This window comes from Fusarium oxysporum, chromosome VII (genome assembly GCF_013085055.1).
Source record: "Fusarium oxysporum Fo47 chromosome VII, complete sequence".
NCBI classification, from domain to species: Eukaryota; Fungi; Ascomycota; class Sordariomycetes; order Hypocreales; family Nectriaceae; genus Fusarium; species Fusarium oxysporum.
In genome coordinates this window covers 2964489-2976895 of record NC_072846.1, presented here as the reverse complement: position 1 = coordinate 2976895, position 12407 = coordinate 2964489, and the positions used below count along the sequence as shown (strand labels likewise).

Sequence of the window (12407 nt, the reverse complement as noted above, 5' to 3'; positions counted from 1 at the left end):
GATTCTACACGGATCATCCAGATGTCTCCCGGCGTATCATGGAGCACCAGAGACAAGACTTTGCTCATTATCTTCAAGGGCGAAATCTAGTGTTTGTGATGGAGAGATTCAAGAAGAATTTGGCGTCAGAGCTATCCGCAGCATCGGAGGTCGGACACGATTGGGGCCGTATTCCTGATCTCTTCAGCTTCCTATCAAATCTCATCCTTAGAGCTAATGTAGAAGCCTTGTATGGAGAGCATCTCCTCAGAATTTGTCCAACTTTCTGCCAGGACTTTTGGAACTTCTACAAAGCATTTCCGAACATCTCCAAAGGTCTGCCGCGATGGTTGGTACCGTCAAGCTACCAGGCGCGTGACGAGATGCACAAAAACTTCGATCGTTGGCGCACCTGGTGTAGCGAAAATTACAACTGGGATAATGACGGGCTCCGCGATATCGAGTACGAGCCTATTTGGGGCACCCAATACGTCCGCAAGATGATTCAGCGCCACGAGGCTCTCGGGCTCAGCAACAACGGAGTAGCTGTGGTGATGCTGGGATATTTTTTCGTGTACGTCCATGTTCACTCCCTCTCTCGCTCAACCTTTGCTCTACTCTTCCGCCACGAGGGATGCAGAAGCGAGAAGCGACCGAGAGATCGCTGCTTACCCAATACAGTGCTATGGCAAACACCGTTCCCGCAGCTTTGTGGATGATCGTGCACATCCTACTTGATGCAAGTCTGCTCCGTCGGGTTCGCCACCAGATCAGCTTTGCCTTTCAATCCACAGAGGTTGGAGAGCAACCAGATATCAAAGTACTGATGAAGGATCCCCTCCTCAACTCTATCTGCTACGAAACACTCCGGCTGCGTGTTGCAAGTACCGTTGGTCGCACATCCCTCGACGACCAGTTGTGTCTCGCTGGAGGCTGGAAGGTCAAGGCGGGTGTACCCGTCATGTTCACTGGCTGGCTTGCGGGACTGGATGTGTCATGCTGGAACACGGGCCAGGATCTGTCAAGTGGCAAGCCTCAGCATCCTCTGGAAGCTTTCTGGGCTGAGAGGTTTCTCGATTGTCCAGGCAGCTCCAGTATCAGCGGCCCCGCGAAAAAGAAGCGCGTTCAACCCGCACGAGAATCTCCACAAAGGCCAACAACGCATATGGGGACGGAAGATGAGCGCTCCAGAGCCTCCGTTGCTGGCTTGCGGGGGCATTTCTTCCCTTTTGGAGGAGGAGCATTCCGCTGTCCGGGCGAGACGTTGGCTAAGCAGGTCATCTTCGCCTCGGTCGCCATGGTGTTGCAGAGTTATGACCTGAGGCTTATCGATCCAGAGGAGGCCAGAAAGATAGAGCCTGGTCACCGGGAACTGCCATTTGGTCTCCATAGTTTTGACAGGCCTGTTCCGGTCGAGATTTGCAAGTTATCTGAGACATAGAAAACTTTTGCCTATGTATCGCGTGAATCTAAAACTAAACAGCTTGTTAGACGGAGCAAAAGTCAAAGACGGTTGTCTGGGGTCCGAGCCGCCTGCGCGAAACTCACGTAGAGATGAGGAAGGTTCACCACGTCGATGTGCTAAGTCAATTTCCTGTCGCCAATTCTAGAAATTTATTAGTAGTTAGTTCTAATAACAACACGATATACTCAAGCAGGATCGATGGCTTGAAACTGTATCATGAGACCCCCATGCATGAATGAATTGTATTGCCATCTCTGAAATCGCCCCTGCGTGCTGTCAAGCCTAGATTATCTCATTGTTCTTTGCTCTGACCAATTACAGCATTTACTGTATGCAGCTCATCCGCTTCTTACCACTTCGAGCTTAGAGGATGCATGCTGACTGGACTAAAGCCTCCGGGGAAACCGTCAGAAAACCATCTAACCATGCCAAAACAGGACATTATCCAATCAGACTCTTTCGTACAGGAACCCTACTCAGCTCTAGGGTAATCAGCTTGCTAATTCTCTCTTTTGCAACTTCGTAGGCTCAAAATATGGTCTAGCAATATAAAAGGCTTGGGAAGATGGGACGTTGATCGGTTGGAAAGGGTTAGAAATGATTAACATTAGTCTGTCGCAGCTTTTCACGTTTTACCATCTGTTTCAACAATAGGTGGCCAAGAGCGAGATAATGGAGTAAGGGGAATAGGTAAAAGTCAGAAACTCAGAAACGATAAAATCTTATGTGTCACGCTGAATCACTCTACCTCTCAATCATGCTACTGTACAGACATTCCAATTTGATATTGCTTAAGGGCACAAACGCGACTTCATGCCACCACCTTGGCTTTAGTCACCTGGCGATTGTTACAATTCACTGCACCCAATCTCCTAGGACACATCACATCTCTCAAGGGCAACCTAGGGTAAGCTGGCAGCTAGGGTATAGCGAGACAAGAAGGTGATTCGGCAGGTTATGATTATGCACAAAGACATGAAGAAACATCCAAATCGGCTCTGAAACCTCGGGTTTGTTGATGACTCAGATACTTCTGGACCTTTCTCGCCACTGTGTCGCGAGACATGCGTATCCATCTGTCTGACCTATCGCTTCGACCTGGGGGTCTCCATCTCCGGGCACCACTAGGCGATGAGGTTCAGTCATAGAATAATCATTCTTTTGTCTGGCCATCCGAACCACAGATTCAGCATCAAGTGTATAGCCATATGAATCGTCAGTCGGGGAGAAACTGTGGGCTCCAGAATCGCTACTTGAGAAGATATGCACGGTGGAGCTATGCACTAGCCCATCATGGTCCGATAGAGTTGAACGATTAGGACAAAGATTTGAGGATGAGGCGCACTTGCTGCAACGTAGCGACTCGTTGGGCCTTACAATATGGTTCTCTTCTGATGGCGTTCCATGTTGTATGTTAGAACCGTGTAGCTTCCATTGCGACCGTGCTAAGATGTCACATTCCAGACAGTACGCAGACCAGCGTGGAATGAGGCGTGAATCTGTTCCTACTAAAGACATGAAACTCATATAAGCTTCGTAGTTGAACTACCAATGCTCTAGGGCAGCCATTGGACTCTTATAGAATCTCAACTTCAGGCTCGCGATGATAACTGCCGTTAAAGTTGGCCTGTTTAGGCTGTTGTCTGGGTTACTGAGCTTGGGCAGGGTACGGGCCATCCACAGCTTCACCACAGACACGCCCATTTGAGCCTGAGCCCCCAAGAGACTCTTATGTTAGACTCGCCCGCAAAGACTGCGCTTTGACAAGAACGCCGTCTTCATGCTTCCTTGTCGCCTATTTTCTCTTTATTTTGTGTTTGTTCCGTTGGGATAAGTTTGAACTGTCTCCCGTCTCTGAGAACGTTCGGCCGGGCTACTGGTACACCACTTCTGTTTTGCTGATCCAGGGTATGGCCAATAGAAAGAAAGCCTAGGCGTACGAGAAGTTCGGGTCTACTGGTAATAAGAACTCGAATGCATAAAGAACCCGCGAAGCCTAGGGTGGAGAAAAGCTCGAGAAGGATGCTGACATTAAGCTCCTTCTCGCACTCATCTAATGCATCAACAATGAGAACAACCGACTGTCGGGATAATGATGCTACCGCCACTTTTGACAGCGGTTCTTGAACGAGCTTTTCAAACTGCTCCCGAATGGCCTTGTTAGCGATCGCCTAATCTGCCTCAACTGCATTCTTGATGAACGTCGCAACTCCGAGTGTGCTCCAAGCCAGTTGACGGGCCACTGTCGGCACGAACTTGGCCAAGTTTCCTCGGTCCGTCTCTCCTCTCTACAAGAAGAAGCTAGCACGATGGTCACCTTGCTTAGGCCGGAATCGAGCAACGGTCCGCGAGATTGTCGACTTTCCCGTTCCCGCCATGCCATTGAGCCAAAAGATTACTTCTGTTCCACTTGTCTGTCTCTGACGAATCCGCACTCAATGCGACGCTGATGTGGATACTGTAAGCAGTCGGTATCTGGTTCCTGAGGCAGAAATGAGCCCTGCCATCAGACCGGTCGTTGTTCTGCCTACGCTTTAGTTTCTCTGGATCTATGCCTCGCGACATTGTTTTTATTGCCAGGACCAAAGGTTCCACCCAAATGGGAGCTAGGTTTTATCATTTGATGACCTTGTATCTGATTGTGCATCTGTTATCGATAAGCAATCGACAAGACGGATATGTACTCCAGTTCTCCACTGTTATTGTAGCCAACCGTTCTTTCCAACATGAGATGTTCTCGGCCAGATTGATAATATGCTTAAGATTGGGTATTAGCGAGACACCACCGCGCGGCCCTGGACCGGCCTTTAATATCTCTTTATCGAGTACTTGTAGCACAAGATACCATGATTTGATTGCCCGAACCCATTCTAGGAGCTAATGACAGCCATGTTCATATGTATTGGCTTTTCGATCATCAAGCTATGGCGCGCACTTTGGCGTTCTAAGTGATACATCCAAACAAACGCGTTTTATCACTCTCGAACTACCATCCTTGAGTTTATAAACTCAGGCACCTGATGCTGAAGCGGTATCCGAAACTTTGAATAGGCCTATAACGGTCAACATTAAAATAGGATAGAATCTCAGGAGCGAGAGATGGATAGTGGCATATTTTCGGAAGACTAAATGACGATAGAGAATTGCTCGACACAGGACGTAGATGAGGGGGGCTTTTCGCAAGTCATAAATGGTCCTCTGCTAGAACCCTGCTCAAATCAGACGAGAAACACTTGGAGAGGACTAAAGACTCGCGACATCTAAAACTAAGATACGAGAGATTGTCCACCAAAGATCATTGACAGACAGCAGCGAGAATACAAGTCTCCAGTGCCAGTAATCAGGCTATGAGACCGTTTGGTGATAAGTCGTGAGATCGAGAGGTAATCTTCGAGGCAATTTATATTGGGCCATTCGGTGCATTCAAGACGATGCCTGTATTTATTTTCTTCTTCTCACTGTGTTTGTCATTCCTCACCATGTGAGGAACTTAACTTGTTTTCTAACTACAACCTGAATTTTTCCTGCTGAGGCAAACTTTGCGGTGCCCACGGTTCCTTGGCGAGAAGCCTGAAACGACCGGGAAATCAAAACCATGCGGCACACGAGAACAATCAGATTCAATAAGCCGACCGACCGCATGAGCAGTGTTATAAGTTAGATCAGTAGATGAGCCCCTGTAGCGACTGACCCTCAGTCTGCATGTTCCCCACGAAGCAACTCCTTGGCCGTTACCTATATTCGTCCTCCGCGTTGGCATTCTGTCGAGCAGGTCGGTGCAATCGGCCTTTGCAGCATTGAAGTCCGTACTGCATGTGGTTGAGTATGTAACGCGTGCTTCAAGGTGACTGATATCTTGGTTGTGAATATGTGAAAGAGTCTGGATGATGTCTTTATGCCCGTCATGGTCGCTTGTCTGGGCGTAGAGTGCTTGAGCTTTGGCATAGTCCTCCGGGTCGTTGAGCTTGTAGCCCAATGCATCTTCTTCGATGCTCTGAAGTACTGTCATGTTGGTCGTGCCCCCGACGATACCGTCGTGTACATCTCCTGCAATATGATACCGTGCCCATACAGCATCGCCGTATCTGCCATCGCGAACTGCACTGACATACTGACTAGCCCATGGCTCGACTACCGGGATCCAGGAGGTATTGGTGAGGACTTCTTGAATAGAGAACTCAAGGAATAGTGGCTCGATTGCCTCTAATTCACTAGCACTAGCAGCAGCAGCATGATAGAAACCCAACGCAAATAGCGTCAGGACAGCAGAGATATACATAATAAATATACCAAGAGATATTTGGCCTTAAAATGAGATTAATTAGCCTAGGTTTGTGAGGGTGGAAAGTAGGGTATTTAATATAATTCTCCTTTGGATTATAGTAATTGAACTGGGTGCAGCATTATGGGCCCAGATTAGCCTCGGCTCTGATGATCATAAGATCTCTCGGCTAGCACGGAACTGATGATCAGGGATACCATGGAGTTTCTGTTGGTTGTGTTTGCTTCTCGTAAAGAAGTACCACATTAAACTTTATCTAGTGACGAGACATTCAGCATTCTAATTCGTCATATTGAGCAATTAGCCCCACGCTCATTTTCTGACTCATTGATAACTTCCACTTCTGGATATAAATCCCTCATTGCTTCCATCTCTCACAATCCTCGCATACTGTCTTTTCGACCATCAGCGTATGCTCTATCTTTGGTTCTCTGCCACGGTTCGGCATAACTGTTTAAAATGCAAAGGTCAGTTTGAGACTCTCAGTTAGCTATTGAGGTTTCTTTCGGATCTAACTCCCAAAGTGACTCTGCGACAGTTTCAAGCATGGATGGGAACCATTCCGTAGAGCCACTATTCCTCGAATTCTAAACCTGAGAACACAGTTAACGTTGATGAGGGCGGTATAATGGCTGGATTTGGCGAGTATCTGTTGTTTTCACCAAGAATTCAGCTAATCTATTGCGAATCTAGGCTTGGATTCTTTGGTTGTCGGCAGTAGCGATCCCAGGAAGAAAGCCTTCCTCAAAGGCTCCCAGTCCCGCACTTGGACTAGCTTTATGGAGGCCGTCACGGCAACTGGCCGTCTTCTGAAACCGGGGATTATCTTCAAAGGCAAAGAACTTCAACAACAGTGGTTTATCGATGAGCTCAAGGAGGTGGCCGACTGGTATTATATAACGTCCGACAACGGCTGGACAGACAACCATATCGCAATCGAGTGGCTCAGAGAGGTCTATCTTCCCCAAACGCAGCCGGACGATGAGTCTGATGCAAGACTCATCATATTAGATGGCCATCGAAGCCATGTGTCTGTAAGTATCTGCCTGCCCCGAACCTCCTGAACCAAAAATGCCGCTGACCCTAAATCCAGGATGAGTGGATGGCTACGTGCTTTTTGAACAACGTCTATTGTTGTTACTTGCCAGCCCATTGCTCTCACGGCCTACAGCCACTTGACAATGGCGTGTTCAATGCCTCCAAAGCTGCTTACCGCAAAGAACTCCAAAAACTAACAAGCCTGACTGATTCTGCGCCGGTGGATAAGGTTAACTTCATCAAGGCTTATGCCAAAGCTAGGGAAGTGGGTATGACGAAGAAAAACATCCTTTCGGGCTGGAGAGTGACTGGAAACTGGCCGATTTCACGGCGGAAAGCGCTCATGCATCCTGAGATTCAGTCAGACAAGAAGGAATCTACGCCTGCATCGGACGGCCACAGGGACGGGCAAGTCGACTCTGATAATACGCCAAAGACCAGCCGTCACATCAGGGATCTGGGGAAGAACAAGAGCCCTTCAACAAGAAGACGGTATTCTGTTATATCAAAAGGATTTGAAGCGCAAGAGTCAAAGATCGCGTCCCTAAGCTCAAGAGTAGCCAGTTTAGAGGAGGAAGTCGGGCGGTTGAGCAGAGGCAAGAAGAGAAAGGCGATACCGAATCCCAACAGGAAGTTCATGACACTAGCCGAGGCTCTAGTGGCTGGTGATGCTATTTCAGAGCCACATCAAGCAGCTGAAGAGACAGAGGCTGTTGAGGAAGTGATCGAGGTGGGAGGAGTGGAAGAGAATGAGGGCTCAAATTCGGAGGCGGAAGAGTTACTTGTGGCACGCACGCGCGCTGGGCGCGCAGTTAAGAGGCCAAAAGAATATTAAAATACATTCAATTCCGAACTGGAAAACAGCAATCAACTTGTTATTCCTATTTTTGGTGACTCTTTGTGAGGGGGTTGAAAAATAGCAGTTTGTATGGGGAAACTTTTTTTTTGCGTGCCGGTAGGTGGGTACTGCCGGTAGGTGGGTACTGCATGGTATTTCATATCGGCCGGGTTTATGGTCAGCATTGTGATATATTTTCATCCTCCGAAACGCTGTCAGGCAAAACTCGCAGCTTAAATCAGCCACTTCAAAACATGACCAAGAACAGGATGTTTTAGGTTCAAATGGAGTATTTTTCTTTTTAGAAAGGTGGAAATATGTACGGTTCTGACCAAAACCGGAGGCCGCCTGGCTTTCGTCAAAAAGTCTGCGGGAACGAATCGGGACGTGGGTGGTGGGGCAAGTACAGGTTGTAGATGCAAGTCAACAAACGGACGCTGACATCAAGGCATGTTGATACATTACACAGGTCCACTAGTGGCCATCATGCTCGGTGATCAATTTAATTCGGGTATCAGAAAAACCTAAACCATACCGTACCACAGGTCATCTATGATTACCATACTGAATTGCTTGCCTTGGCTTGCGATCTACAGCGTGAGACATAACTCACTAGTGTCCTTTCTACTAAAACAAGCAGCCGTGCGTAAAAAATTGAATTGAATTGTATTGTACAGCACAGTACAAAACAGGAAGAAGAGGACAAGATCAAAGAACTAGTTAAAGCAGGATGGGCGGTCAGGATAGCGACAAGCAGCTCCGCGCGGAATGGTCAAGTCGGCATGGGAGGAGTTATCAGAGTTCCCATATCCGCGGCAAGAGCCGGCAAGACCAACGAAACCTTTTCGGTCACCCTGGGCTTGAGGGAAAGACACAACCCATACACAGCCGAACTAGCAGCGATTGCTCATGGCCTCGGCTGTCTGTCAGAGATCGAGTATCGAGTTATTGTGATCTTAACGAGTAACAGATCTGCAGCACTAGCGATAAGTAACCCTCGCCAGCAATCAGGTCAAGGGTATATATGAGTGATATATGATGCTGTAGAGAAGCTTAGCGCAAACGGAAACAGAGTCAACTTCATCTGGTTGCCACCCAACAGCAAGCTCAAAATTCGGGAGACAGCCAAGATGTCAACCCGTTACGCAACGGCACCGTACATGACGCTATAGAGATGAATGAACAAAACGAGGACCACAATTCCCAATGGAACGAGAGCAGATCTACGTTGTGCCAGCACACTGACCTCTTCCCATGATAATCGATCGTACAGCAAGCGAAGATATTTACCAGGCAGAGCTGAGTCGACCTTTCTAGATTGCCTGCCAACTCCATCTGGTAGCTTCCTCTCCATTCTTAGAACCGAAATGGCGCGGTTGAACGGTTATCTTATCAGATCAGGGCTGCACCGGCGGATGAGTGCCCATGTGGGCAGGCAAAGAAATCGGTAGAGCATTTCCTCTTTCGATGCGTGAAATGGACGACACAACGCAAAGAGATGTTTCAATGTCCGAATGAGAAAGGCGGCAACCTCTCCTTTCACCTAGGAGGCAAGGCAGCATCAGACGGTCACAAATGGACACCGAACATGAATGCGGTACTAGCTACAGTCATGTTCACGATCGCCACAGGTCGCCTGGAACAGACATGGCTCAAACTGCACTATCCTGACACCATTCAATCAATAACACCAACCAACAACCCCTGACGCCCTCAAATAGCTAACAGCAGGCATCGCTTCAGCTAACAGCAGGCATCGCTTCAGCTAACAGCAGGCATCGCTTCAGCTAACAGCAGGCATCGCTTCAGCTAACAGCAGGCATCGCTTCAGCTAACAGCAGGCATCGCTTCAGCTGCCGAAGATAGGAAACGGAACACTTGGAGGAATTGGGCTTCAAATCGGCTGGCTACATACTAGTATCTACGAGGATAAGGCGAAGAACGATGACTAGACTGGAAAGAACAAGGCGAGATTTTCATAGGCTTAGCGAGAGCAAGGCAAAAACTAGAGAGACGTTATGTAATTTTAGCTTCAGAGCCCTTTGGGCATTAGCCTACCGGGCGAAATAGACTTGTGTGTGTGTGTGTGCATAGCCGAAGAGTTCTCGGCATGAAGGTTGAAATCAGAAATTAGTTATGTCATCACGTCGCAATAGGTTCACGATTCTTCCCAGACTGCTAGCTCTTGGACTCTCTGTCAAACGAGTGCAACATTTTGGAGCACAGCCCTCGAACACGCAGTCGCTCAATTTTATTTGGCTGCTTTACCGTCATAAGTTGTAAGGCACAAATATACATAGAGAATAGCATAAATAGAACCTAACCACGATTTCACCAATTGGAAATAGATAAATTTCTGGATAAGCGCCCTAGTTGAAATGTGCTATGTGATTCCCCAAGTTCCGTTCTTAGCATATCCGACTTTGAGCGAACATTTTGCTCAATGTTATCAACTGATCGTGAGAGGGAAAAAAAGGGCGGGGTGAAAGATTCGTTGTCAATCTCGGTAGACAAGAGATTATTCGACGCTAGGCCAGAACCTCGAGCAAATAGCCCTACGAATAAGGTTGGATAGGAGCAAAGCTACGTCAGGTAACCTATCAAAAAAAAAAAAAAAAAAAAAAAAAAAAAAGAAAAGAAAAGAAAAAAAAGGCGAGATATCTTGACATACTACCGGTAAGGTTTTATTACAGTAAGGTGCGGGTCCACAGTCAGTAGTCCACCATCGTAATTTTGTTGTAAGTGACCCAAAACAGACTAGATGTGGCGCACATCTCACTTACTGATGACGCTAGTATAGTCCCTGTCCTGTTCGCTCACTAACAGCATCCAGATCAGTATCAAAGAATATGAATGAATGTGGACTCTATCCAGGACCGGACCAAGCGATGATTATTAAGCAAGATAAACCCCAGGTTATTAAAGCGATCATAGGTTCATCTTAACACCGGCACCTGATTCCAGACCGCCGAGATACAATGAGGCTATTACGACTGAGAGATGGCGGGGTTCATTTCGACTCTGGCTGTGCATGGGTCTTGCGCCACGCTTAGTCCATTTTGGGACACTTTCCATAAAAGCATTGTAGTAAACTACTGACGGTGAACCCGCACCTTACTGTAAAATGTGCAAAGATTTAGTCTTATAATCATCTAAATAATCATCTATCTAAATCCTCCCCTCATCCATCTTTTGAGACATCAAGTTCGGACTATAACTCCATGGCGCACGTGTTTCATCAAGTTAAACGGTAAGCCGATGATCTCGTTCTCGGAATCGATTTCAACAATTCCTTGCAACTCTTCTGCCGTCAATAAACAATGACATTGAGTATTGCTTTGGAGTACTGTCTATTGGCATGCTCCTGCGAGATTTGAAGAAGGCCCTCTCATGTTCATCGAGACTGAAAGCATCTCGGAGCTGATCCAATGCATTGTTGATCTTTGATATCATCCACTGATGAGAAAATTGGCGAACACTCTCTGAGTCGCTTTGTGACGATGTGTAGAAATAACTTTTGTCCTGCGCAATATCAACATGATGTCGTTCTTCCTCCGGGGGACTATCCCCCCTCCTCGGATGCCTGGAAGCCTGAGGATCGCAAAGTAAAGGTTCTGTACCAGAATACCTTGATTCCAAGTATCGAGTATTCCGTGTTTTTGAGAAAGGATTCATTTTCCTGTTGTCGAGAACCGTCCGCGTTTCAATCTCGACACCATGACGCTGTCTATGTGTTATGTCTTCCTCTAAAGGTTCGGAGGTAGTGGCTGGATATCGCACTGATCCGCTCCGGAAGCCTCCTATTTGACGCCCTATTTTTCTTGCTAAGCAGATCGGAGACCGGAAGCTCTTCTTTGTTGATTTGACTGGTGGAGATGAGGAATTGATATGCAAGTTGAGGTCGTTGTTGGAAGGCGTTGAATGTTCTAGTAACGAATACTGCGTATCATATCTCGGAACAGACCTGGGGAACTGGCTGTCGATGATATAAGCACTATGCTTTTCTCTGGAAGTGCCCAATATGTCGTTCATGTGAGTTTTCAAAGATACATAAATAGACTGTGTCTTTGAATGTCTGCCACTGCGAAGGCTGGACTTGTGAGGTGTTCTTGGCTCAAGAACGTTGTCGTGCATAAGGAGACCCATAGCTTGCTTCTATGAAGATGCCTTGATACCCAAGAGGCACGCAAATACTTTATCCATAAATTCTGAGTTTCTCCTTGTCGTTGTGTAAATTCAAAGCGAAGTGGTTAATTATCGAGATGCCAAACAGGCAGAACAGCCTCGCAGCTGAACCTATGTGGATTGCAATGTACTGTATAAGATACAACGTGATTATTGAAGACTCCTTTCGAGAAGACCCTTCCTCACGTTGAAGCACCAATATTTCATAGATGAAGTCCCATATGAGACTCCTGTGAGAACTGGTATTAAATGTGTATTTAAGACCTCCCCCTGATGTAATACTATGTCCTAATCAAGTGACTTGGTTAGCTAATGTAGAGGCATGAACAGACCTTCTGATGGCATCCGGGAAGATCTAAATCTCGCCGATGTTATTTGCTGGCCCATTTCGAACTTTTTCCAGACTGCAGGTTCTTTGTACCATGACAGCTAGTCTAGATTGGACGGTCTCTGGGCTCAAACATATCCTGGGCAGGTATTCCATCTTGTATTCCTGTCTTAGCAGGGCACCTAGATACTTAAGGCCCATGAGCCAGAAGCCTCTGCTCGATATCTGATCCTGTGTAGGAGTGAGTCAATATGCCTGAAGAATTTCATGGTAATTCAAATATTCTCGCTTC

General features: G+C 47.1%; 4 protein-coding genes across 4 annotated transcripts; 1 reads left to right on the top strand and 3 right to left on the bottom strand.

Moving 5' to 3' along the window:
- Positions 1 to 479: 479 nt before the first annotated feature.
- Positions 480 to 1420, top strand: FOBCDRAFT_242018 (cytochrome P450; the record flags this gene model as incomplete). Its single annotated transcript, XM_054706020.2, has 2 exons — positions 480 to 553; positions 661 to 1420. 2 exons carry the CDS (start codon positions 480 to 482, stop codon positions 1418 to 1420), a joined length of 834 nt encoding a protein of 277 aa, XP_054561995.2.
- Positions 1421 to 3222: 1802 nt separating this feature from the next.
- FOBCDRAFT_138964 (uncharacterized protein) lies at positions 3223 to 3615 on the bottom strand (the record flags this gene model as incomplete). The annotated part of the gene is made up of 1 exon (XM_059608020.1): positions 3223 to 3615. A coding segment is annotated over one exon (393 nt), but the record flags the coding sequence as incomplete, so codon positions are not given.
- A 1237-nt stretch (positions 3616 to 4852) lies between these two features.
- FOBCDRAFT_228116 (uncharacterized protein) lies at positions 4853 to 5749 on the bottom strand. Its single transcript, XM_059609765.1, has one exon. The coding sequence runs from the start codon at positions 5721 to 5723 to the stop codon at positions 4947 to 4949; it is 777 nt and encodes a 258-aa protein (XP_059465438.1). The 5' UTR covers positions 5724 to 5749; the 3' UTR covers positions 4853 to 4946.
- A 5135-nt stretch (positions 5750 to 10884) lies between these two features.
- FOBCDRAFT_140686 (uncharacterized protein) lies at positions 10885 to 11736 on the bottom strand (the record flags this gene model as incomplete). Its single annotated transcript, XM_054706016.2, has 1 exon — positions 10885 to 11736. One exon carries the CDS (start codon positions 11734 to 11736, stop codon positions 10885 to 10887), a length of 852 nt encoding a protein of 283 aa, XP_054561991.2.
- Positions 11737 to 12407: the final 671 nt, after the last annotated feature.

Bases quoted from the DNA above. Each gene is read 5' to 3' on its own strand.
- FOBCDRAFT_228116 (XM_059609765.1), bottom strand. From the start codon at position 5,723: ATGTATATCTCTGCTGTCCTGACGCTATTTGCGTTGGGTTTCTATCAT.